This window comes from Rhincodon typus, chromosome 19 (assembly GCF_021869965.1).
Source record: "Rhincodon typus isolate 14 chromosome 19, sRhiTyp1.1, whole genome shotgun sequence".
NCBI lineage: Eukaryota > Metazoa > Chordata > Chondrichthyes > Orectolobiformes > Rhincodontidae > Rhincodon > Rhincodon typus.
Genome location: NC_063350.1, coordinates 4,665,124 through 4,692,988, shown reverse-complemented (window position 1 = coordinate 4,692,988; position 27,865 = coordinate 4,665,124). Strand labels below are relative to the sequence as shown.

Below are 27,865 nucleotides of genomic sequence, written 5' to 3'. Positions count from 1 at the left end.
CATTCAGCCTCTCTGCTCCTATGATGCTGCTTGGCCTGCTGTGTTCATCCAGCCCTGCACCTTGTTGTCACAGAACGGGGCTATTGGCTTAGAAGGTTGCATTTGAGAAAGAGGCTTCAGATACAGAAGAAGATTCTGATGAGGAAAAACCTAGCCATAATTTAATGTCTAGTATGGGAATGCTTAAATTTGTACACACCTTACCAAAATTAAAAAAAAACAGAAATGGAGATATTCTTTGTCATTTGGAAACATAAGAAAATGAATGAAATGGTCAAAGGAAAATTGGTCACTTTGCCCGTGGAGCAATCTGACAGGTTGAGCAAATGAGATTTATGCATCACTGTCAGAAGAAATTTCTATGCATTGTGAAGCAATATCATACACTGTGTATAAGTTAGTTCCTGAAGTATGGATGCAAAAGTTTTGAAAGTTTATGAAGAAAGAGTTTGAGAAGACTTACATTGAATTTGAAAGAGTGAGGTAAAATAAAGTTGGCCATTAGATAACGGCACTGGGAGAAAATACCAAGTAGAAAGCTCAGAAGGAATTTATTCTCTTTGAAGAATTTAGAAATTCACTACCTCCAGAAATTAGAACTCATGTTGAAGACCAAAGGGTTTTAGCTGCTCGACAGGCAGCAGAGATGGGTGATGATTTATGTGCTGATATGTAAAATTAAACCTTCTCTATCACTGACATAAATCCAAGAAGGTTAGAAGGTGGGACAATATAAAGAAGGCAGTTAGTCGGGCTAAAGAAGGGAACAGCAGCAGGGAATGTCCCAGAAATGTGTTTTTCAAACTGGAAAGGAATGAGTTGAGGGTGGAGCTGAAAATCAAAGGCACAAGTATTTCCATTGTAATAGGGTGGGCCACCTTCAATCAGAATGTTGGAAGTTGCAAGGGAAACCTGTGGGTCTCTTTGGGATGTTGAATGAGTTTGACAAAGGAACACAAAAGGAAAACACCATGGATCAAATGGCAACTGTAACTATAACTAAGAGGCAAAAGGTAATCATGGTTGTATGCACAGGAGAAGTGAATAAGGGAGATCAGAGATATAAAGGAGTTTTGCAAAAAGGAAAAGTAACTCCTGATTCTTCAAATGATACCAATTATCCATAACTATATTAAGGGATACAGGGGCTAAACAAACATTTGTTGGAGAAAGACATTATTTTCCTCCAGTAAGTACATTGAAAGCCAAATAATAAGTGGAGAACATAAACTGCTTACCTTTCATAAAGTACACTTAGAATGTGACTTAGTGGAATCGTTTAGAAATTACCCATGGATGGAGTTGACTTACTCCTGGGTACAGCAGGAGTAAAGGTTATACCTTCACCTGAAATCACAGAAATCCTGAATGAAGTTAAAGAGATGGAACAGTTATAGGAACAAGTTCCTGTTATTATTCCAATGTGTGCAGTGACCAACGCAATGGCTAAACAATGTGCAAACCCTGAGATCAATGTAATACCACAAGAAGATGTTAGAGTCGCTGAAACTTTTTTTTTGAGGGCACGGATAATTCAAAAAAAAGAGTTTAGTAAGACTTCCTTTATTGAGGCTCAACAAGCTGATCTGCAGTTAAGCAAATCAGTGCGGTCACCCCACATTGACACTGAGGCTGAAGGAGTTCCAGAAAGCTACTCTGTAAAAAATTGAATTCCAATGAGCAATTGAAAACATCGTCACAGTCCTGAAGATGAGGAATGGACGGTTGATCATCATACGGTTGTACTACCCAGATATTTGTGAGGAGGGGTTGTGGTCGTTACATAAATTTCCTACAGTGGGGCATGGAGGAATATGGAAAACTAGAGCATTGACAAACCAGCATTTTTACGAAGTCTCATAAGAAAGCACATACAGCAGTTCTGTAAAACAGATAATGGGAAAACCTCAACATATAATCAAAGTGGCACCTTCAACATCTGTTGAAGAATCATTCAGTAGAGCGTTATTAGACCAATACTGAAAACAAAAATGTGACACAAGTATATTCTTACAATTATGGATATGAAAACTTGATTTCCGGAAGCTATTTCTTTGAGGAAAATTACACCTAAAGTAGTGGTGAAAACAACTCAATGTTTTACTCATTATGGATGACCTGTAGAAGTACGGTAAGACCAAGGTTCAAACTTTGTCTCTTTTTTTGTTCAAGTCCTAACAAGTAACTTGGGTATAAGGCAATAGAGGTCTATGTCATATCATTCACAAACACAGGGAGCTTTAAAGAGATATCATTGGACTCTCAAGGCAACGATTAAAGCACATTGTCATTCATATCCTCTGGACAGGGACAAATATTTTCTGTTACTTGCGACCAGAGATTTCACAAATGAATCTTCTGGGTTAAATCACTTGAATTGACCAATGGGACATGAGATAAGAGATCCATTAAAATTGATCAAAGAAATGTTTTTACTAACAGCAAGTTGAATCCTCAGTGTTAAATTATGTGCCCATTTTTCAGGAGAGATTCACAGGAGCATTTAAAAACCTCAAAAGCAAAGATGGAAAGACTGGGTAGAGAATCATGCTGAAACTACAACATTTTAGACTTGGGGGACGGGGGAAGGTAAGGTTGTAGTCATAGAATCCCTACAGTGTGGAAACAGGTCCTTTGGCCCATCAAGCCCACACTGAATTCAGAGCATCCCACCCAGACCCGTCCTCTTGTAACCCACCTAATCTACACATCCCTGAACACTACAGGCAATTTAGCATGGCCAATCCACCTAACCTCCACATCTTTGACTGTGGAAGGAAACCAACGCAGACACAGGGAGAATGTGCAGACTCCACACAGACAGTCACCTGAGGCTGGAATCAAACCCAGGTCCTTGGTGCTATGAGGCAGCAGTGCTAACCACTGAGCCACTGTGCCACTGTGCCGCCATAGCGGTATTGGCTTTATGAGACAACCCCTAAAAGGGAGGTCCCATCATCCATACAAGGTGTTGAACAAGATTGGTGAAGTGAATTTCTGATAGGCATTCCAGGTCTCAGGAAGAAGAATTGGGCATGTCACGCTAACATGTTAAATTGATATTATCATAGAGAGGAAGATAGAAGGGAACATGAAGTTCAGGTGGCAAGAATAGTGGAGAATGACAAAGAGAGTGAGGTAGACAGAGATGTATATAGTTCACAGTGAACCCCCTCCTTTCTGTTTAGCCATCTCTGAAATAATCAAATGCCATATTTGCACACTTAGAGAGAAGACAGCAGGAAAATCTAGCAAGGTTGTTTTTGGAGCTCAAGGCAATCTGTCAAGATACATGATGGGTGTATAATCTTAACCAGACATGATTGATTGATTGATTGTTGACACATGTATTGAGATACAGTCAGAAGTGTTGTTTTGCATGCTATACAGGCAGATCGTACCGTACAAAGTACATCAGGGTAACAGAACAGAGTGCAGAACATAGTGTTACAGCTGTAGAGAAGGCGCAGAGAAAGGGGAATCAGTACTATTAAAACAGCATCCTTTTCATTTGAACTTGAAAAAGCTCAAGTGAAAACAGAGATTCAATACATTTTAGAAAATCACTTGATTGGATCTAGTCAAAGCATTTGAAGTTCTGAGATTTTTTGCTACTAAACCTGATAGGTTGACACTACATAGATAACAGAAAAGTAAATGCAGTAACAAAAACAGATTTGTACTCAATTCCTCAGAAAGATAATTGTAATGAATGGGTTGTCATTGCCTTGTTCCTTACTGAGATTGATTATAGAAGGGGTCCTGGCAACTATTATTGACATCAAGAGTTAAAGAGATAATATTTTTGTTATAGCAGCTGGGTTGTATCAAAATTAAGTCATGCCATTGAGATTTAAAAATAGTCCAGCTAAATTCTGAAGACTTATGAACCAATTGAGGCAAGTGTATCTAACTGTTCTTTCTATTAAACTTAAAGCTACAACATTCATAGAAAGCACTAATTTTCTAGGCATGAGAGTATTGTCATAGGCTAACATGCATAACAACAAAAATGCTTTTACAAAATAACTGACACTCACTCTCATAAACAAGAAGCAATAGCCCTAAACATACCTTCCATAGCTACTGTGCTTCCATTGCATTTGCTCAACATTGTAATATTTTAACCAGGTAGTTACTATCCATTTTATTGCATCTGAGATTTCAAACTCTGAGTTACATTTAACAATTGACACCGAGATTGTTCCAATAGCATCCACCACATATTTTTCTACATAGTAGCTCCTGAACATATGCAGCCTTATGTTAGAGATTCCACATTCATTTGCAAAGAATTCATTACCTCAGCCATTTCAAACTCTCTTTGTTGCTAATTAGTGGAGTAACATTTTGTTGACAGGTTTAAAACTGTCAATGATTCCCACATCCAGTGAATGTATGTGAACAAAATAAAGAAAATTGCATAGTGAGTTATGTTGATCTAGTGAAGTTCTAATCCTTTTTCTTTCTGAGGACCCCTCCCAAGTCACTGAAGTATTCCCTGTAACGTGAGTATTTTTTCTGGATAACTATGTCATATAATTAAGCATTTATATTTCATGGCAATTTTGTTTCACTTACATGACATGAAACTTTGTGCTGCTGTAATAATTCTGTCACAATGTGAGGCATTTTTGATAAACACATGGGCATACTTGGCGGAAATGTTGACTCACTGTTTTGTCTTCACTACCTGATTGCTGAAAATCCAGCTTCACATAAACAGATTATGCTGATCGAGAGCAACCTTTCACATAAGAAACAGTGCTGTGTTCACCAGAGAATTCATAGATATGGAACCCACTTTCCCCCATACCTAGGACCTTCGCTGTCTCCCATCCCTTGAACTCTCACTGTCTCCTAAATCCTGAGACCTCATCTCCCATATTCTCCGGGTCCTCCCTGTTTCCATACCCTGAGCCTCAATCTATTGAAACTTCCATGCCCTCTGCACCAATAAGTTAAACAGAAGGTTGGCTCCAATATCCAGAAGTTAGGCAAAATGTGAGAAAAATGATACATCAAACATCATACAGTCACGAGATAATACTTTATTCATTCTGAACAGTGAAAATGCATTGAAATTCTTGGCAGTTAAGTTTTAATGTTGAATCTTGTAAATGAATTGTTGGTCAAACAGGTCACATTACTGGTATGATGTTGACAGCATTGGCTGCCAATCATTACTTGGTAAGAGCTAAGCCAATCTTGAGTTTTTGCGAGAGCTACATATAGTGATGATGACCCAGCTCTCTCAGGGACACCCAGAGACAACCAAGGCTTGTTTGAGAACAGCTGACGTGTAATGTGCAGCTCAAAAAAAGCAGTGGGAGCAGATTCAATATTACATTTCAAAAGGGAATTGGAGTGATATTTGACTTAGTAGCACTCCAAGGTGTGGGGAAATGGCAAGTGGGTAAAATTGGATAGCTGTTTCAATGGTTGCAACAGGCACAATGAGTTTAGTGTGCTGCTTCTGTGGGGTCAGATTCTATTTTTAAAAAAAGTTATGTATGGTAAATGCTGCAGTTAAAATTCACCACAAACGTCTACCTTCACATCAAAATGCTTCATCAGCTGTGAAGAGTTTTGGGATTTCCTGTGGTTGCTGAGGTTATTTCAGAATGCAAGTTCTTCACTGCTTATCAGATTAAATCCTTTCCCATTGTTCTTATTACCCTCTCAAAGGACATGATCTTGAATAGTCTTTACCTGAAGTGAAATCAAAGATTGAAAGCCTTCTCTTTATATTTTACCTTTCGTGACTGCCGAATATCTCAAACTGCTCTGCAGCCAATGAAACTCTATGGGAAATGCTGTTGAAACACAGTAGCCAAATAGCACACAGAAAGCACCCACAAACAGTAATATGATAATAGCCTGAGAATCTCTTGGTGGTTAGTTTGGGATAAATATTGGTCAAGACTCCAAAGATAATTTTCTTGTCGCTTCAAAATGGTGTATGAGATCTTTGACAGGCATTCAGTTTAATGTCTCATTTGAAAAAGAACGCCTCTAACAGAGCAGCACTCTCAAGCTTCAGCTTTGGTTTTGAAGCTCAGGGAGTGTGTCTTGGATGCATCACTTTCTGAGTCAAAGGCAAGTGTACCACCAAGTGTCATGGTAACACATTAAGCTAAATTACATTGTGCTTGACTTTTATTCTCTTTCACCAAGAATAGATTTTGGATTAATTTGTATTGTGCAAGAATCAGTTCACAATCTCCTAAACAAATGACATGATATGTTATAAAAGACACAGTCTCATGATTCAGATGGAAGTCTGAGACAGAAAAAACTCATTTGCGGTGACCAAAGAGCCTGAATGAAGTAATGTACATGTCAGTGTGTCTGCACCCAGAAATCTTACGATTTCTCATGGATGGCAGCCCATTTGATTAGCAGCTTAGTTCTGAGAAAGGGTTACTGGACCCAAAACATTCACTCTGTTCTTTTTTCTTCACAGATGGCGCCAGACCTGCTGAGCTTTTCCAGCAATTTTGTTCCTGTGAGCAGCTCAGCTAGAATGCTCAGTATAATCAGCTTTATGAGTTTAATTAGTTACAGAGAGCTATTGATGAGTTAAGTAAGTGGGCAAAAATTTGGCAAATGGAGTATAGTGTGGAAAAATGTGAAGTTGTTCATTTTGTAAGGGAGAACAGAATATTATATAAATGGTGAGAAACTGCAGAAATTCACAACAGAAAGGGACTCTGGGCAATTTGTGCATGAAAAACAGAAAGCTAGCACATAGGTGCAACAAGTAATTAGGAAGGCTAATGGAAGGCTTATTTCAAAGGGATTGGAGTATAATAGTAGGGAAGTCTTACTGCAACTGTACAAGGTGCTGGTGAGACCACATCTGGAGCACTGACAGCAGTTTTGGTCCCTTTATTTATGGAAAGATACCATTTCATTGGAGGCAGTTCAGGGAAGGTTCACTAGGATGATCCCTAGTATGAAGGGATTGTCTTATAAGCAAAGATTAAATGGGGTGGTACTAGGCCTGCATTCAAGTCCCACCTGCTCCAGAGGTGTGAGATAACATCTCTGAAAAGGTTGATTAGAAAATAATTTTTGGAGTTTAGAAGAAAGAGAGCTGATCTCATTGAAACATGAGATTCTTAAGGGGCTTGACAGGGCAAATACAGACAGGAAGTTTCCCCTCATGGGAGAGACTAAGATCAGAGGCCATAGCCTCAGATTTAAGGGGTGCCAATTTAAGAGACAGTTAGGGAGGAATTTCTTCTCTCAGAAGGTTGAGTGTCTTTGGAACTCCTTACCACAGAGAGGTGTGGAGCAGAGTCCTAAACAGCAGTCAATGCAAATTCAATTGTTAAATTTAAATCTGAGATAGACAATTTTTTTATTAAGCAAGGGTTTCAAGGGATATGGGCCCAAGACAGGCATATGGAGTTTGGCCACAGATCAGGCATAATCTTATTGAATGGTGGAACAGGCTCAAGGAGCTGAATTACCTACTCCTATTCCTCCTATCTGATTTTGATAGATTTTTGATCAGTAGGGGAATCAGGGGTTATGGGGAAAAGGGCAGGAAAGTGTACATGAGGACTATGGGATCAGCCATGATTCTGTTGAGTAGCAGAGCAGGCTCAAGGGGCTGAATGGCCTACTGCTGTTCCTATTTCTGATGGGCTTATCTTCCTCATCCAATGTAGAAGGGTCAATCTGCAGGTATGAGTATCCAGGTGCCATTTTTTTTTAAAAAACAGATCTCAGCCAATAAATGTGAAAGTTTGTAAAATTTCTCTTTTACAAGGAGCTATGGAAATTAAGAGAATTCAAAATTAAATTGATAACTGGTTCATCATAATAATTACATTCAAAACAAACCAGCTTTCTGGTTTATAATTTCACAAAGTGGCCATACAATAGAATTTTCCATTAAGTTTAGAAACCACGCACTTCAAGCTGAAACTAAGGAATTAAATCTAAACAGAGGGTGTTATGAGGAGTAAGTTGGCTGTGGTTGACTGAGAAAATACATAAAAAGGCATGAACATAGACAGGCAATGGCTAGTATTTAAAGTATTAATGTGTGGTTTTAAACAAACATATATTCCATTAAACACAAAAAGGAAGTTAAATATTGTAAAAGATCAAAGGAGGTATGTAAAGTTGCCAAATCAAACCCGTGGATTGGGAGAATTTGTTTAATTCAACTAGGGAAATCTTAATACCTTTTTATGTAAATGCACACAGTTTATGAAACTAATAAATGAATTCACAGCACACATAAAGGTTAATGAGTCTGATGTTTTGGCATTTTGGAGAGAATGGTTACAAAAAAATCATAGCTGGGTACTAAATATTCAGGGACATAAAAGGTCAAACAGAAAGGGAAGAGTTGTGAGGTAGCTTTGTTAGTACAAAGTTGAACAAGTATGAGAACAAGGATTAATCTCAGATTGGATTATGTAGAATAGAGTGAAGAAGACAATGGTAGTAGCAGTCTTTATTCACCTCAGCAATGGCTGTACTGTAGGACAAAGAGAAATCAGCATATAATGAGGGCATGTAAAAATAGGAATACATTAATCATGGGTGACTTTAATCTTCATGTAGATTGGGAAAATCAAATTGGTAAAGGTAACCATGAGAAATAATTTAGAATGTGTACTTGGAGCAATTTCCAAGAACAATATGTTGTGGATCCAACCACGGTCAGGTTATTTTGGATTTGGTAAGGTGCAATGAAACAAGTTTAATAAATGATATCCAGAGTAAAAATTCCCCTACAGAACAGTGACCATAACATAGTAGAATTTAATATTCCGTTCTGAGTCAGAAGCTTAGGTTGGAAACAACTGTGTTAAAATTAAATAAGGTTAATTGCAAAGGATGAGAGCAGAGTTGGTTGCATTGGACTGGAAAAGGAATTTAGCAGAAAAGACAATTGAGGAACAATTGTAGATATTTAAGAAAACAGCTTATGATTCACAGTAAAGATATATTCTAGTGTAGGAGCAGGATTCTCATGAAGGGTATAAACTGACCATGGTTAACCAAGGAAGTTAAGATAGCTACGACACTTAAGAACTTGAGGACCCTAATGCATGAATCACAAGAAGCTAGCATACAACTTCAGCAGATGGAAGTCAAGTTACCTATTTGCTTTTAGGTCAAAGGGAATGGAACATAAAAATAGAGAGATCTTGTAAAAAAAAACACTGGTCAGACCACACATGGAAGAGTGTGAATGGTTTTGGTTCCCTTATCTAAGGAAAGATGTATTGGCATTAGATGCAGTACACAAAAGGTTCACAATGTTGATCCTGGGTATGAAGGGATTTTCTTATGAGAAGTTGAACACGTGGGGTTTATACTCATTGAAATTTAGAATGTGAGGCTGCCTCATTGAAACATACCAGATTCTTTACGGGCTTGACAGTGCACAAAAGATGGTTTCCCCTTGTGGGAGAGTCTAGGAGGTCCGGTCATAATTGCAGAGTAAGGGTGGATGAGGGATATTCTATTTTGTCAGAGATGGTGGTAAATCTGTGGAATCCTTCACTGCAGAGGTCTTTTGAAGCTGGTTTATTAATTATATTTAAGCTGAGATAGACCAGTAAGGGCATCGAGGGTTATGAGAAAAGGCAGGTAAGTGGAGTTGAGGATTACCAAATCACACATGATCTCATTGAATGGCATAACTCTACTCCTCCAGTCTATGGTCTTATAGGACAAAGAAACTGCTAAGGAGGGAAAAAGATATGATACAAGAATCAGAGAAATGAACTGTAAAAGCTTGTATAGCTATATAAAAGGGATACAATTAGCAAAGACAAGTGTGTGTTTATAATAGGCAGAGATGAATTTTACAATAGAAAATTGCAAAGAAGTAGTTACTTTGTGTCTATTTTCAAAGGAAGATACAAGAAATCTCCCAGAAATAATTTAGGTCCAAGAGGCTAATGAGAATGAGGAAAGCAAGTGTAGCAAGAAAGTGATACTGGATAAATCAATGGGGCTGAAAGTTGACATATCTCAGGCCTATGATCTGCATCCATGTACTGAGAGGTGGCTTCAGTGACAGTAAATGTGTTGCTGACCATCTTTCAAAATTCTATAGATTCTAGAAGGTTGCAAACATAGCTACACTATTGAAGAAACAAAGGAGGAAGCAATAATATTAGCCTGATACCAGTAGTAAAGAAATTGCTAGATCCAGTTATTCTTTTATTCAATCTGTTCAGAGATGTTATGATGTATCTCTGGAGCAGGTGGGACTTGAAACTGGGGATCACTATCACTGTGCCACAAGACCCTCCTAAAATACTAGATCTATTATAAAATACTGGAGAGTTTGAGTTTATAGAGAGGATTGATGGGCTGGGGCTCCTTTTCCCTGGAGCATCTGAGGCTGAGGGGAGACCTTATAGAGGTTTATAAAATCATGATGGCATAGTTAGGGTGAACGGCCAGGGTCTTTTTACCTAGGGTGGGTGAGTCCAAAACTAGGGGGCATAGGTTTAAGGTGAGAGGGGAAACAGTTAGAAAGGACCTGAGGGGTAACTTTTTTCACACAGGTGGTGCGTGTATGGAATGGACTGCCAGAGGAAGTGGTGTAGGCTGGTACAATTACAACATTTAAAAGCATCTGGACAGGTATATGAATAGTAAGCATTTAGAGGGATATGGGCCAAAGTCAGATTGGAATGCCTGGTTGGTACCCATAAGTTGGACCGAAGAGTCTGTTTCTGTGCTACATAAAACTCTATATGATAACTAGACACTTAGCAAATAATGATCTGATTGGACAGAGTCAACTTGATTTATGAAAGGCTAAGCAACGTTGACAAACCTGCGATTTTCTTTTTGAGATGCTCTTAGCCCAGCAGATTAAGAGACAACCAATGAACGTAGTGTATTTGGATTGTCAGAAAGGTCCCATATAGGGATATTGGTGATGTGGATTGGTTAGGAAAACAGAGTAGCAATTAGTGGTTAATCTCAGCTTGGCAGGTTGTGACCAGTAGGGTACTACATGGATCAGTGCTTGGGCCTCAGCCGTTCACAATCTAGATTAATGGATGTGGCAAACAAGTATAATATTTTCAATTTTGAGGTTGACAAAGAGGGGAAATTTGAGGAGGATACAAAAAGACTTCAGAGAGATTTTGGGAGACTAAGTGAGGTGAAACAAGGGCATTAGAAATGCATTATGTAGACAGTTGTGAGTTTATCACCTTAAAAGTCAGCAATGAGGAGACTCTGGGTTTTTGCAATGGTAAAAAAATTAAACTCCTTTGGAGTTCGCTCCCACAATATCTCCTCCAGTCTCTTGGTGGAGCATACTGACCACCTGCCCTAATCTATTTACCTCCGTCAGCATCCAGAATCTTCTCCCTTCATGGAGTTGACACTGGATTGGTCCAATGGTACCAGGTTCTTGGGCAGATGGCCATGGAGCTGCACTGGAAAAGGACCTGAATTTAACACAACCAACTCCCAATTCTGTCTCCAGGTGAAATCAGACACCAGCCGTTTTTTTTTCTTGATTCTTTTTTGTTTTAATCGTACTGTACAATTTCGTTTTCCCCCTTAAGCAAATCAAATCCGGTTCATATCCAGTGATAAAGTCTGTTGGTTTCGGTAACACATACCATTACAAAAAAAAACAATGCAGGTAAATGCACTTTGAGCTCCGCGACTGAATCAGTGACTCACTCCAAACTATACAAGATTAGAAAAGTTAGTGGTACAACAGAAATATTCGGTAAATATTAAAGTTGGGGGGGGGGGTGTACTTTTTGCATACGGGTGATAACTCGCCCTTGGTGTACAATATTGGATAATGATCTGGAGAATGTAGACATCCAAGTGATAGTAGAAGGAGGATAGAACCCCACTCCCAACACAAAATCCCGGGATTTGGGAGATTCCTGTCGGCGGACAAACTGCGAAAGTTTGAATTTCTTCGCAGGCTTTTACTTGTTGATAAAAGTAACGACCTACACTTGGTGCACTGTCGCTACACACATAACTTTCTGTCTTTACCTGAGCTTCTCTTTTAGGTGCAGTCTAGTTTTTTTAGGCAGAAATACAAAACAGAAACAAGAATTCCTTAAATTTAGATGATCGTCCGGGACAGGGGGGGGAATCCCGCCAGGATTATGGCGGGAAGGTCGGGATTCAGGAATTGTCTGCCTGCAACCAGGATAGACACATGTAGTTCATGGTTACACTGTGAAGTCCTTACAAAAATTGATCAGTGAATTAGAAAAGAAACTATATTACAACGACAAAGCTGGCTCTCCCCCGAATTTCCGCGTCCCTCTCGTGGATCTGGAGAACCCCATAAACCGCACCGCCCCCCCCCACCCCCCCCCCCCCCCAACTTTCCATCAATTAAACAGCGTCAACATTTCATTCAGAATCCGCGCCGAATTATTCGCTCGGACACTCCTGAGGTTTTAGAAAAAACGCACGTTTCAACCTAATCTGCGGCTCGCAAACTGAAACCCACAAGTTTAAATTTTGTTTCAGGAATCAAAACACGCTGAAGAGAGTCAACAGCTCCTGATGAAGAGGGACCGGGTGAGTGGCTCAATGAATGGTCAAGTCATTGATGTGAAACACTGACCCTGTGCCTCTCCGCACGGGGGCTGTTGATTCTGCCCAACACCTTACTGGTTTCCATTGAACTAGCTGCAGTTAATGAGACAGCCGAACTGGGGTCGGATTAAAGACTGGTATCCCCTGCCCGGGGGAGGGAATGGCGACAACCCCCCACCCCACAGCAAGGAGAGCACCCAGCGGCTCTGCTTCATTGCTGTGTCTGTGGTCAATGTCACTGGGCCAGTGCAGTTTTAACCAGCCTTTGCTTGAGGGTCGGGTCGGGTCGGGTCGGGTCGGGGCTCATATCAGAAACATGAAAGAGAACTGCGTGCGACAGAATTCGCCCCGATTACAACATGGCAATTGGTTTTGGATTGAAGTCAGCCGCAGACTTTACAGGACCGTGCATTGAGGGAAGAGGTGCGGAGCAGAGAGGAGGACACTGTCCAGTTTCTGCCCCTCTCCGGCCAGTCTCTGAGTGTCCGAACCGTAACAAATGCCCGTGCTGATAGCCTCACGATGCTGCTTTGGTGTTGGAGGCGGCAGTAGCGCTGTCTGCTGCTGCTTTCTTACTGTCCTCACTCTCCCTCTCTTTCTCCTGCTCGCTGTTCCTGCCCTCTCGGCCCTTCTCTTTCTCCTGTTCGCTGCTCTTGCTGCTGTTCTCTCGCCGCTCCCTCTCCTTGTCCTGCTCGCTGGTTTTCCCGCTGCCCTCTCGCCGCTCCTTCTCTTTAGTTCGGTCATGGTCTTTCTCTCTGCCGCGCTCTCTCTCCTTGTCTCTGCTCCGCTCTCTGTCTCGGCCCCGCTCCCGTTCCCTCCTCCGGTACCTGTCCCGGTCGTGCTCTCTCTCCCGGCTCCTGTTCCTCTCCCTCTCCCTGTTTCGCTCCCAGTCCCGGTTCCACGCTCGGCCACGTTCTCGCTCCCAGGGGCGCCCGTATTCCCGATCCCGGTCTCTCCGTCTCTCCTCTCCCCTGCGGAACCGCTCGGCTGGGTAACGGTTCTCAGGCCGTTCCACCCGGCCGTCTCGCCCCCTGCCGGGGTATGGCCGGGATCTCTCCCGGTCCCGGGAATCTGGGCCAGGAGCTTGAGCCGATCCCAATCTCTCCGAGTCTGAGCCCTTCAGGCCCGAGCCAGGAGCCGGGAGCAACTCTTGCTGCGCTGGGGACTGGTTTCCCATGGGATGGGGGGATTGGTTTCCTATGGGATGGGGGGACTGGTTGCCCATGGGATGGGGGGACTGGTTGCCCATGGGATGGGGGACCTGATTGAAACCTGGGATAGGGGTCTGGCCTGGGAAGCGATACCGAGGAGTAGGAGCCCCCCTAGGGAACAGGGGCAGGGGTTTGGGGCTTTGAAAAGCGGGTCCTGGCTCCCGGATAAAATCCGAGCCTTTCCTGGGGAGGTGTTGGCTGTTGTTGGGATGTTGGAAATTTGGGAAAGGTCCCAGGGGCTGCTGCATGTTCCCCGGGTGGAAGTTCTCCTGAGAGTTGCCAAACGATTGGGAGCCCCGTGGAGGAGAGGGGAAGGCAGGCCGATCCCCAGGGTAAGAGGGACCTAGGAGGGAAGGTAGGATGGGGGTGGGTAATAGGCCTTTGGGAGCAGGCTGGGGAGCTGGGAAATGAACCTGTTCCACTAAGGGGAAAGGCTGGGAGAGGCCACCCGGCCCAGGGGCTGGTTCCTGGGACAAGGGGGGCTGAAGGGCCTCCGCAGTGGCCCTGGGCTCCTCATTGGCCCAGTGCGTTGGCTGATTGGGGGTGGGCCCCTCTCCGGGGAGCTGGCCTGGGCCACGGAGCTCTTGGGGAGCCATCTCCTGGAGCCTTGGGCTGTTGAAAGGCGCGGTGGCTGCGGGCTGATCGACCGTGAGGGCTGCAGCTTCCCCGGGCGCTCGGCCAGGGGCCAGCCTCCGGACGGCAGCCTGGCGAGGGTCCCTGCTCTGGTCAATCATCTGGGAGAGACCAGAGGGGGCAACAGGCTCCAGGCCTGGCAGCTGCCCCACACCAGGCTCGGGCACCTCAAAGAGCTCGGCTTTGAAGGAGGAGGCTTTGGGCGGAGGAGACATCAGAGCATCCGAGACGGAGAAACAAGCCATGGAGACACCGACCGCCGCTCTCTGCTGCCTCAGGGCTTCCTCCTGTTCCTCCACCTGGCGGGTCTGCTCCTCGATCTGCTGGTTCAGGCTCTCCAGCATCTTCTGCTGCTCCTGCAGCGAGGAGCTCAGGTACAACTCGGGCCCGAGCTCGATGCCCTTGGCCCTGGCCTCGCCAGCAGCCGCCTCTCCGGCCATTGGCACCATCGCCTCCTCCAGGATGGTCTCGTCGGCCGGGTCGTATGGGGTGTCCGCCTCGGGCTTGTACTCCTCCTCTGGGTCGTACGGCCGGTTGTCATCATCCTCAGGCTCAGGGGGCTTGTCTTCCTGGAGCTGGCCGAACTGCTGCACGATCGGGTCCAGGAGGGGGGCTGCTGCCTGGGATTCGGGCTCCGGGCTGGGCTCCTTCGATTTCTCGAAACTCTTCTTGCCCCCGAAGAGAGTCTGGAGGATGTGCTGCAGGGGATTAGCCACCTTACCCGGTGCTGGCGGCGGGGGAGCGGCTTTGGCGGCAGCCGGAGCCGCGTCCGACTCAGCTTCAGGCGGGGGAGAGCCCGGAGGGGTACCAGCCCCTGCCCCCTCTCCATACAGGCCCCTACCAGCCTTGCCCTCCCTACTCGCTGGCACCGAGGGTACGGGGTAGTCCTCCGGGGCAGCGAGCCGGCTCCTCTTCTCCTCGGCCGGGGCACTGTCCCCCCGCTCGGGCTCGGGCTCAGGCTCCGGCTCCGGCTCCAAAGGGCGGCGTTTCCCTTTCTGCCGGATCACCAAGCCCAGGATGAGGTTCGGGCGGTTCTTCTCCAAACCTGAAAGAGAGAGAGAGAGAACCGGTTAGTAAAGAGACCTCACCAACTTCAATACCCACATAGCAGGCGGCAGCTCCACTCCGAGACCAGTCTGACCTGGGAGAACAATTCAGTTAGTGAGTGAGTGAGTGAGTGAGTGAGTGAGTGAGTGAGTGAGTGAGTGTGTGTGTGTGTGTGTGTGTGTGTGTGTGTGGGGGGGGGGGGGCGGGGGCGCAGTGGTCAGAGGCTTAGGGCTAAGGGCCAAGCGCAAGGAGTGAGGGCTACAGAGGATGTGTCTGGAATGTAAAGAGTGGAGACAAAGGGGTAGCGGAGGGGCTGGGGTGGTAGGATGCAGAAGGGCAAGGTGTGTAGGGCAGAGGTGAAGGGCAGGAGCCTGAGGGGGTAAAGGGCAAAGACAGGAGGCTGAGCAGTAGAGGCTGAAGGGTAGAGGTGAGGGCAGATGGGTAGCGCAGGGATCAGAGGTCTGAGGGGAATTAGGGGTAGGAGGTAGAAGGATTGGTTGAGGGGTAAGGGGCCTGGGTCGACGGGGCGATAGTAAAGTTTGGTTGAAGCCCCAGTCACTGACTGGGCCTTAATCCCTATCGCAGATGATAGAGATTTCCCAAATTGAACGTACCACAAGCCCCTAGTACAAAGGGGGCACGGAACCTAGAGCCCACTCCAACTCAAGACCCACATCCACGAGCTTTATGGGACAAGAGAAAAGAAAGAACTAGAAAGTTAGGTGAGAGAGAATGTGATTCTGGGAGGGGGGCAAGAGAAGAGTGATGGGGGAAAGTAATCATGGGGGGGAAAGTAATCATGGGGGGGAAGGGGAACAGGGGGGGGGAATGGATGGGGGGGGGGGGGGGAACGGGACGGATGGGAGGAGGGAGGGAGAAAGTGTGATTGGGGGGGGGGGGGCTCTCGAGTGTGAAATGTTGGGTAAAGAAATAGTGCAGTGATGGGGAGGGGCCTCTTTCTTGTGAAAGACGGAGTTGCGGGTCATCCCTAAAAACTGGGATTATACAGTCTTTCCAACTACTGCAATCCGAGCGGTTTCCATTCCTCATCGGTACCATTGACAGAATGCTCCAGGTATCAGTACAGGAGCTGCCGTCTGTAGCTGGGATAACAACATAATATAGGCTTACACCTTTCAAACCGAATTAATGACTGATATAAATAACCAGATTAAAACAGAAGATAACACAGTACGGAGCTGGAAGAACCCAGCGGGCCAGGCAGAATAAGAGGAGCAGGAACGCTGCCGTTTCAGAAATGTCTGAAGGGTCCCGACCCGAACGTCAACTTTCCTGTTTCTCCGATGCTGCCTGGCCGGCTGGGTTCTTCCAGCTCCACGCTGTTGTCTCTGACTCCAGTATCTGCAATCTCTCAGATTTAAACAGAAGGCTTGTTTCGAGCCTCCTTAAACCCAAGTGGGAATCTGTGGCGTCCTTGGGCACTGTTGATTCCTATCTGGTGTAAATGGAAACTCCAAATAAATAGAAGACAAAGGGATGCTCTTCAGTTGCTCCCTCCCATTTCAAACCCGTGCCAAATCCGAGTCCGGGTAAACTTCAATCCGGAGTCGAGTGAATTCAAACCGGTCTTCACAGATAGTGCATCAAGGAGCCTCAGTCGGACATCATCCCGCGACACGACGGACTGTTCCGAAATAACTTGGCTGCTGAGTGACTGAATTCACTGCCTAGACTCTACATTACTAATGTATGAAGGGTTTAACCGGGAGACTGAGCGCCCATTTACTTCTGGCCTCAAGATGTTTCACAATCTTTGTTTTTAAAGATGATGCAAGGGGGGACAGATTTGTTGTAAAGTAGGGAAACGCGGCAGCCAACCAGAGCACAGTAAACTCTCACAAACGGCGGTAACACGTCTCCTGGCTGAGAGCAGCCTCTACTTCAAATATTGGTAATCTCACGTGTATTTTAATGAGTTGTTTCAGTACTTCCTGCATCTTGTCCCTGAGCATCAGCCTGAACAGTCTGTCTGTGAGGGAGCTCTGACATCACTCACACACAGACCACCATCACTGCCTCCTCCTAAAGCAAGTTACCCCCAGAAATTGCCACCTGCCGCCGCTAGGTAAGACAGAGCGTTAACACAGCGCCAAGTCCATCTCTACAGTTACAGCAAGACTACCAAAGCTCGTATAGTCAAATCCAAACAACACACAAGTAAATACTCCCGTGACACAACCGACAGGATGCAGCATCTCCCTTCCCGGATGCTGGACCGAGCTCACTGATGCCAAGGGGACAGACTGAGAGAAACGCCACAAGAAGGAAGAGAATTAAACAGGGATCTCTCTCTCTCCCTCCACGATCACCCTGGTGAGCCCTATGCTTCCCTCCCACCCTAAACCCCGGGGTGGAACAGCGGTGAGCGACGGGTATAAATCAATATCCTAACAACAAGTAGAGGAAGGAAGACATCTGAAGTCAGCCACCCCCCACCCCAGTCAAACCTTCACACCAAATACTCGCTCCACCCCGTGACCGAGGATTCCTGCAAGTGAACATTTTGCAGCGGGTTGGGGTTTTACAAACTAGGAAACGCACAGAACAACGTCCATTTCTGAGAACTCCGATCCAGCAACCAACTGCTCCTCTGTCACTACGCTTTATAAAAGATTAAAAGCGAAACAGTACCTGGTTAGGCTGCCTACCTGGCCGCTGAAAGGCCAGGCTGTGACTGGGACCCTCGGTACAAATGCGCTCTGAAGAGGACCAATACCAAAACGGAACATCTTTCTCCGGGCAACTCCCTCCAATCTCAAGTTGTTGTACAATTGAAGCTGGTTACTGGAGAACCCGATTACATTCAGAGTTTACCAGTTTTATTTTTCAGTAAAGGTGAAAGTGTTTTGGACGGGACACGAGCTTCACGCGGACACAAACTATTCTGCAGAACAGAACATTTATGTAAAGCGGTTAGAATTAAATTGCTCTTTTTAATCTTTTTTTGAGAAAGTTAATGGCCAAAACAAAAACCCGGGAGGGTCAAGTATTTTTATCCGGTTAATCGTGATTTCTGGGTCTCAGTCCTGGAGCTCTCCCTCAGAGACAGCACTGTGGCTGTCCCTACTTCATCAAACAGCTCAAGGCGGTAGGCACCAGCACCATCTGAAGGGCAACTAGGGATGGGTCATAAACACCGGTCCAGCCAGCGGCACCCAGCTCCCATAAATACATTGACAGACGTGTTCCATTACAAACAGCGACCGGTCAAGTATTTATGGGGATAACGTGATTTGCGGGACATGGGGAAATAAAATTCAGGGGAGTGAAAGGTGTGGTGATTCCGAGTGATGCGAAGTGAACGCATAAGCACAAACAGCTCCTCTCAAACATTCACACAAGAACTATTCAAAATCCGCCGCTCATCCTACAGCTTCGAGTCTGACAGGAAACAGCAAAAACATCGACCGGGAGTCGCTCCTTCTCGCTAGTTTTCCCCGTCTCTCTCTCCGAGTCCAGTGTTACCGCCTTCTTCAATGGCCATTTATCCTCAACCCTCTGTCTTACTTACACTGACCAACTAGCTTCCGGTAACTGAAGCCCAGTTCTGACGAAAGGTCTGATGATGAAGTCGAAACGTCGACTTTCCTGCTCCTCTGATGCTGCCTGACCTGTGTTCCTCCAGCTCCACACTGTGTTGACTCTGCCTCCAGCATCGGCAGTTCTTGCTATCTCCGGTAACTGAAAGGCTCTCAGCACAACCGAATCTTGGTACCATTTAGAATCATAGAAACATCATAGAATTCCTAGTGTAGGAACAGGCCATTCGGCCCAACAAGTTCACACCGATCCTCCAAAGAGCATCCCACCCTATCCCTGTAACTCTGCATTTCCCATGGCTAATCCCCCTAATCGACACATCCCTGAACACTACGGTCAATTTAGCATGGCCAATCCACCTAGCCTGCACATCTTTGGTCTATGGGAGGAAACCGGAGCACCTGAAGGAAACCCACGCAGACACAGGGAGAATGTACAAACTCCACACAAACAGTCACCCGAGGGTGGAATCGAACCTGGGGCTGTGAGGCAGCAGTGCTAACGACTGAACCACCGTGCCGCCCCGGGGCTTCATTCTCGGCGAAAGCTCGCAGAGCAGCAGGCAGCTTCGGCTCTCTCCAGCCACTCGCAGTGACCACTGCCTGATCCCTGGGTGAACTGCTGCCAAGAACTCCTTTCCCAGGGCTTTGAGACCATCACACCCACTCATCGGATGGATGCACACCACCAGCAGCTAACAACGTCTATTTCCAACGGGTAGCAGGCTATGCATATCTCAGACCAATACAATTCAGCTCGCTGAGCCCAAGGCACGGGCTCTTTTATTGAAGCGTGGTGAAGAGATATACTATTCGATTAGGCTCACTTTCTCTAAAACCCCAGATTATTTTACTTTCCAGGTTTTAGCCACAGTCATGGGAAAGTTGTTACTGGTCTATGATTCTATGATCTTCTTTCCTCCCCTTTAGGTCGCGCGTTCCGGTCCTAACCCAGTCTCCAATTCAAGGAACCCACACAAGATGGATATCCAACTCCAACCTGTACTGTTCTAATGTCTCACAGGTATAAGGAGGCCCTCTAGCGATTTCACCGAAGAATACCATGGAAAAGGAAATCCAAGGATGCAATGATTGAAGAGCTATTTCTGTAAGCAGGTGGGGAAGATGGAAGAAAGGTGGCAGAGAATTCCAGTAACAGAAACAGGCGCCAAAACGATCGCGCGACCAGCAAGGGAACAGGGAACCTGACGGGATGGGGATGGGGATGGTGGAGAAGATAGGTAAAAGACAGGGCAGCTTGTAAGCAGGGAATTGATGAGGAACATCCATCACAATGGCAATAAGTGTCGCCCAGTGCTGTCATTTAATAAGGTCCTAATGGAGTGCCACAGGGATTAGTGCTGAGGACACAATTACTTAGAACAAATATTAATGAGTGGATAATGGAACATTCATTTTCCTCAACAAGTATGTGGATGACTCAAAAATAAATTGGTAGGTAAGCAGTGAGAATATGCTGAGCCTATAGATGGTCAGAGACGGGTTAAGTGAGTAGGCAAAGACCTAGCAGATGGAATATAATGAGGTATTGAGAAATTATGCACTTTGGCAGGAAAAATACAGGAGCTGGTTATTATTTAACTAGAGACACACTACTCAAAGCTGCTGCATAGAAAGATTTGGGGATCCTTGTGCATGAACCACAAAAAGCTAGCACTCAAGTTCAGCATGAAATCGGGAAAACACTTGAAATAAAGGCCAACATTTCATCAGCAGGGAGTATAAAAACAGGGAAGTCTTGCTAAAACTATACAAAGCAATAACTAAACTTAGATCAATCTCATTGACTGTGAAATAATTGAGGAGACGAGAAGACATCATGGGCTGAATGGCCTACTGCTCTTAGATGTACTGGAGGTTGTCCAGAATTAGGTTCAATAGGTTAATCCTGGGTATGCAGGAATCTGTTTTTAATGGAGGAGAGGTTGGTAGGTTGGGCCTATACTCATTGGAGTTTAGAAGAACAACAGGAGAGATTATTGAGGCTTACAAGGTTCTTGGGGACTTGATGCAGAAAGATGGTTTCTTTTTGTGGGATAGTCTAGGACCACAGGACATAAATCACAGGATAAGGGATCATCCATTTAATACAGAGATGAGGAATTTCTTCCGAGAGTAGTGAATCTGTGGAACTCTACTGCAGAGGGCTACAGAGTTTGATCTGTTAAGTACATTCAAGGCTGAGCTAGGATGATTTTCAATAAGTCAGGGAATCAAGGATTATGGGGAAAAGGCAGGGAAGTAGAGTTGAGGATTATCAGATCAGCCATTATCTCTGAATGGTGGAACAGATTTGATAGCTTAGTAACCATCTTTTCCTACATTGTATGGTCTTATAACGAACCTCAACCTTAATTCCACTTTCCCAACCAATCCCCATATCCATTAAAGTCCAAAAACATATCCATTTGAATGTACATAACTACCAAACATCTGCAGCTCTGCAGACGTAGAAATTCTTCGCCTCAAATTGGACTGAGAAACATCCCAATGTCTCTTCTAATATGGGACTCTCCACCTCTCAGCACCTACTCTTAAGAATTTTTAGCATTTCCAAATTATTTTAAATCCCAGAGGATATAGGTCTATTCTACTCAATCACATCATCATAGGATAACTCCCTCTCCCACTGCAAACAAACAAACAAACAAACAAACAAACAAACAAACAAACAAACAATCTCATGAACATGTGGGTGGGGAAATGGAGACAGTCCAGTTTGCAGCCATCTTGCATGGATTTACTCGTGGTGGGTTGGAACAGAACTATTCAGAGAAGCCAAGCTTCGATGTGAAGCAATGGATTCAGATTTTGACGATAATGGGGCTGAGGAAGGTAGTGGGTTAATTTCTAAGCACTTACCTTTTAAATCTACTTTATTTAGCTGATTAAATTTGATTTTATATACCATGATTAATGTTAATTTAGAAGAATGATGGGTTCTGAGACATGAAGTTTTAGTGAGGTGGAAAAATCTTTTTCAATAACTCATCCTGTATGCACTTTTGGAAACTGTTCAAAGTCTGCTTCACTGACCATTTTTGTAAGCTCTTTCACAACGACGTCTCTCACTTGGATGGAAAATAAGTCCTGTCTGATATCTTCAATTCAGTCATTTTGGACCTACACCCTTTGTTTTTGAATCCTTCACATCTGTAATCATTGAGTGGGTTTGAAAATCCATGGAACCCAAGCTTCCAAATTGCATGCGTGGTTATTTGAAACTACTCTGCAAAGTTTATCATGCAGCAAGAATCCATCAGTATGGTGGATTCTATTTTCTGTCTAGGCTTGGAGAGTTAACTCAAATGAACCAAAAATATGTCCGTCCTGTTTTCAAATTTACAATAAACCTACTAATGACAACAACCTAGAATTACTTTGCTGCTTACTGCTAATTTGTATGCTCAAGAGATCTACATATTATAAATTAAGATACTAGTAAAAAAAAATTGCTTTTGAAACTTAAAACCAGCTGCAGAAAATGCTGGTTTAAAAACTACAGATTTAAAATATGTGAACGTCCATTATAATGAAAAAACCCAGTGGTAAAAGAAAACCAAATGAACTATCTCTGATGCTGATTCTTAAAAAGAGGTCAAAAACATCTGATCCTGTGCATGTCAGCTCGCCTCAGCAGAGCTCTTGTCCACAAAATTTGCTGCTTCAAATCCTACTGCAGACCTTGAGCACTAATCTTGGTTAATATTCCAGTGCAGCGAGGAAGTGTTGCATTGATTTGAATGACATGTCAAAACTGAAATCCAGTTCTATCTATTCTATTGGTTCAGGTGGATATATTTGAAGAGCAATGTGTTCTCCTTGTATTCCATTCAGAATTCTCATTAAACCAACAGATTAAGTGATCATTTATTTTTTCTATTTGTAGGATCATGCTGTATGCAGACTAGCTGTTGCATTTGTCTACATAATACCAACCTCAAGTTAAAAGCAATTCCCTGCTTGTGACAAGACAATCCTCAATTTTAAAAGGATATAAATTAAGGCAAAGCTTAAGATCTTTACCCAAGATTGCCATACAAATTCAATTCTGTATTTTACTGCTAATTCTCATGAGAAGCACAAAGTTCAAAAAAAAGGCATGGAAACAAACACCCTCATTGTGATTATTTCTGATGCTTTGGTACTGTACAGGGTAATTTAATTGTCATGACTTCTAAAAAAAGCATGTTTAAACTGTAAAATTGAATTTTGCTGGCACCTAATATGATCATGAAAGCTGTGGTAGGTTGTAAAATTCTAATTACCTTTTAAAAAGGGACAATTGCTACATGTGACTTCAGTTCCATCCTACATTGGTCAACGTTGAATATCTGCGGTGCAGTTTTGCATTGCAAGGGGTACTCTCAACTCAAGAACACAAAGGCAATCACAAATTATTGTGTAAAACAAACCACTGGTCTGTTACAGTAATACCTTAATGTTTAAAGTAACAAATTGACAGTTTGAATTGGTACCAAAGACCATTCATTTTGAGAAAGTTGGTAGGTGAGTGCTCTAAAAGGACCAAGCAGGGTGGGCTTAAGTCATTTCCCAAATATTCATGTGTTATTTCAACAAGGGAAGGGGTAAAGCACTGCTCAAAGCTACCACATGTAGTCTAGTTTCACTCAACAGCCTATGGATAATGGAACAGATCACAGCCAATGGGATATAAAAGCTTGTTATAGCACTATGAATGACAGAGTGCCATTTTCAATTGCACAGCACCAGCCTCCTAGTTAGAGTCTCACCTGAACCGAACTTAATGAACTAACCTGAAGGGACAAGTTTTACCAATTTTGAATTTGATTCAGAAGTAAGCAAATAATGCAGTATCAGCAAATAACAGAAGAGAAAGGGTAAATTGGCAGGAGTTTTGATGATCAGGGAATAATAGTTATAGAGTTGTAGAGAAAATTAAAATAGGAGGCAGAAAATGGAACAGAATACAAGAACAAAAATGATACCTTATTAATGTATCATTTTGTTGTAATTTATGCATTAAAGTTAATATTCGAAAGTGGTATCAATGGGAACTTTCTGGAATTTAATTTCAGAAACAGATATTGCAAGTGAAATGAATATGAGTCAGGAGTGAACCTCCCAGGTGTTAAGTACAGGTCGTGAACGGTTACCTCCAGACCCTGAATCCACATTCACTATGATCAATGAAAAACTTTGCATCGAGCACTGCAGAGGTGAAGCACACAGCAGTCTCCCCCCATATCAAATGCTGCAAAGAAAGAATATGCAGTCTTCAAACTACATCAATCCTATCATGGCGCCAGTTACTGAATCGCACGCCCGTGTTATGAGGCACTGAACTTTAAACGCTGCAAAAGTCTGGGATTCAAACCCATTGAATGCCAAATGGAGCCAGGCACTGAACCTCACTTAACACTTCAAACTCAAGAATCCCAATTGCAATGTTCTGGAAATAACTTTATTAATAATAATAAAACAAAGTTACAATACTGAAAACAAAAAAAAACTGTACACACAATATACAGGTGAGCATATCAAACTACCAGATGGTTAAAAAGTCGGCTCCACAGACACTAAAAAAACCCTAAATGCGCACAGCGAAGCTGAATAAGCATTCTCTGATGCAGAAAGAGTTAAAATTACCATGAACTTTTCACCTCCAAGTAACACCAAAATTATACTTTTGCCTACTTTTCAAGGTGATACTTGAGACAAAATAGTATGTACACATGGGAAATGAATAAAAATCTTAAGGAATTTCAGTTTTTAAAATAAATGCAAAAGACAAGTGTGAAATCGAGTATTCTAGCTGTTGTTCTGAGCAGACTCTAATACTCCGCTGCCTCAAGGGGAAGTGCAATTAATATCAATGAGTCTGTCATAATTGAGTCTACTTCTACTGAATTTGCACTGTGCTAGAGTCAGGTAATTTATCATTTAAATGAAAGTCCTATGAACAGTCTTGGTGTTAAAAAGATCTGAAAAAAGTTTATGACACAGTGACAAGTCACAAGTCCTGTACTGGGAAAGCTATAAAATGACGGAACATCTGGGGAAAAAGCCTTGCTTTTTTTGTGTAAATATATATATAAAGTAATTTTTCAAAGCTAACGTAAGTATAAACTGAAACATGAGGCAACTGGGCACTAAATTACATCTCTGCTCACCTCTACCAGGAATGTTGGCTGTCACATACGTGACAGACATTTCAAATTGAATAGACTCACCTTTAGATCATGAAGCTGCTCCAGTTGTTTCCGTATCAGCCAAAAAAAAAATCAAACTCTTGAAATTAAGACTGCTTATTCTAATGTATTTCTTTAAGTCCTTAAGAATTGTAAACAGCACTCACTCTAATGTGCACAGATATCTGGAGGCCGATTGTCACTCTCTTCTGGACTGACAACACTAAACACTTAGGCAGATTCTATAGCAAACTGCTTATGAAAGCATCAGCTGGAACTGGAAACTTCCATTTTATAAAATCATGCGACAGTTTGTAACTATAATTTACCGTTTACAGAACTCATTTAAATGTGTGGGCCCAGGAAGTCACAATACCAAATGGTGACTTCTAGATTGTTCAATCCTTTAACTGCTGTACTATCAATTGTGATCACGTAATTGTGCAAGTGCATGATTTATAGATTTTGCACATAACTGCGTGCAACTGGGAAGATGCTATTTACATGTTAATGGCTTAAATATTAGTCTATAAAATGCCAAAACACATGGGGAACTGCATCGGTTCCCTCTAGATAGTTCCTAAGATAATCCATCAGTACTGTTAGAAGGAATATAGAACAAACAAGTGAAGAGTTGAGGCTTCATCATTTCTGTACGTGACACCTCCGCTCCCATCCTTCAAATCAGATTTACAATATACTCACTCAGTCAGTCAGTTTTAATGGCATTCAACCTAGCTTCCCCCAGATGCTGAGAGAAGAGGAGCATAGAGTATAACAGGCTCCCTCAAACTGTGGAAAGAAAGGGACCGAGTTCTCACAAATGTAAAAGAACTCTTGGAAATGGAAAACAGGAGAAAATGCCTTTAAACGGGCAATTTCACCCTGAAAAACTGTTGTCATTTTCAAGTGACATATGGGTATACCATGTAGTTTTGTCAGTACAGTGTGGGTGTGTTCTGAATATAGCTGTGTTAGCAGGTCAACTATGACTGTTTTAGTTATTGTTCAACTTGCATTTTGCTATTCATGTGTCTAAATAATCTGCTCTTACCTGGGCCCTCAAAAGGTAATAATTTGGAGTGAATCGGGTCATTAGCAGCAAGCGGAATTAGATAGAGGTCCTTGATGTGCCTGGCATTATTTGCCACCACGCCGAAACGTCCCCGGCTGTTGAAGTAGGAATACAGCGAGATGTAGGTGACTTCCTCTTCCTCCGTGGCTGGGTGAAATCGAATTAGACAGACCTCCTGCATTCGCCATGGTAAGGAACAGAAACAAAAAGGGAGAAACAAACTTTAAAACAAAAGCTGGGCTAGAACTAACAAGTAGCCCCATCGCCCCAAGGAATCCCTTGTCGCCCAAATCTCAACAATCTCATACAAGATTCTAGGACCAGAGGAACAAGAGACCACCATCCTGCCCTTCAAGCCTGTTCCACCATTCATTGAGATTATGACTGATCTGTCCCTCAATTCCAGTGCCTTGCCTGACAAACTCCGCTTGGACACACACACAGGAGTGTGTCATGCTGAGCAATGTTCTTATCAGGTTGCACTGCCAGCATGTGTGCCTTGGAAAGTCAAATCCTTTAACATATTTTTCAACTACATATAAATTTGTCCAAACTTTTTACTAACAATGTTTGCCTATACAAAATGTGCACTGCAGAGTTTCAGGAGCTAAAAACTTTAAGATCCTCATCTAAACTGGGCTGGATAACTGCATGAATTAATTTAAAGCCTTTCCTCATTACCTGCTCTCTAACGTCAATCAGTTGCTTATTTCATTCATAACAAGCAGTACTTAGCAAGTAAAATCCTGTAGGCACTTCTAGATTTTGGTGAGTAAGGAAAAATTTAGATGCATGCACCTTGTAGCCAGAGACTTGTGCTACAGTGATCTGATTGATTAAAATGATTAATTTGGTTCTAAATAAATAGCTCTATCCCATTTCTCACCTTACAGTGTTCAATCAACACTGCATCCTCTGTTTCCAGCTGCATACTCCAACTACCAACATTTTCTTTCACGCCTGCATTTAGGCTTTGGGCTTACAATTATAAAGCGATCCAAAGCCTTCTGAAGGCCTCAACAAAAAGTTTGTCCCTTATGTAGTCACTTACCTTTGAATGGGCATGGCTCTGTACATGTGAGATGCAAATCTTTAATAGCTGAAGGGTCATAAATTTCAGTAGCCTTCTATGCAAACAGATTCTATGAACCAGCCATAAGTGACAGCAATCATAGTTTAAATGATATTCATGAACTGGCTGGACAGCTTTTGATGTGGTCAGCTCCTGGTCTGGGCCTCACAATAACCTCACACAATAGCCCCAGCAGGATGACTGCCAGAACTGCTGAATCAGTTCAGCATGGTTTGATCCAGCTGGTAAAATTTTAAAGCACTTCAAATTGTTTAAGGAACGAACTGAATGGAAACAGAAATTTCTAAGAATCAATACAGTTTATATAATAATATCTAAAATACGCCTGTGAAGTGGTTTGGGACAGTTCATATCAAAAAGTGTCATATAAATGCATCAGAGACAGTGGGAACTGCAGACGCTGGCGAATCTGAGATAACAAGGTGTAGAGCTGGATGAACACAGCAGGCCGAGCAGCATCAGAGGAACAGGAA

At 43.3% G+C, this 27,865-nt stretch overlaps 1 protein-coding gene across 2 annotated transcripts in view; it reads right to left on the bottom strand.

Moving 5' to 3' along the window:
- Window positions 1-11,516: 11,516 nt before the first annotated feature.
- The window catches only part of LOC109911837 (death-inducer obliterator 1-like), a 101,804-nt gene continuing 85,455 nt past the window's right edge, over window positions 11,517-27,865 (bottom strand). For both annotated transcript variants that reach the window (XM_048608280.1, XM_048608281.1), the window contains exons 15-16: window positions 26,279-26,474; window positions 11,517-15,468 (exon numbers count right to left, since the gene is read on the bottom strand). In XM_048608280.1, coding sequence (XP_048464237.1) covers window positions 13,097-15,468; window positions 26,279-26,474 — 2,568 coding nt within the window. In that variant the 3' untranslated portion in view covers window positions 11,517-13,096. The remainder of the gene's footprint in view (window positions 15,469-26,278; window positions 26,475-27,865) is intronic.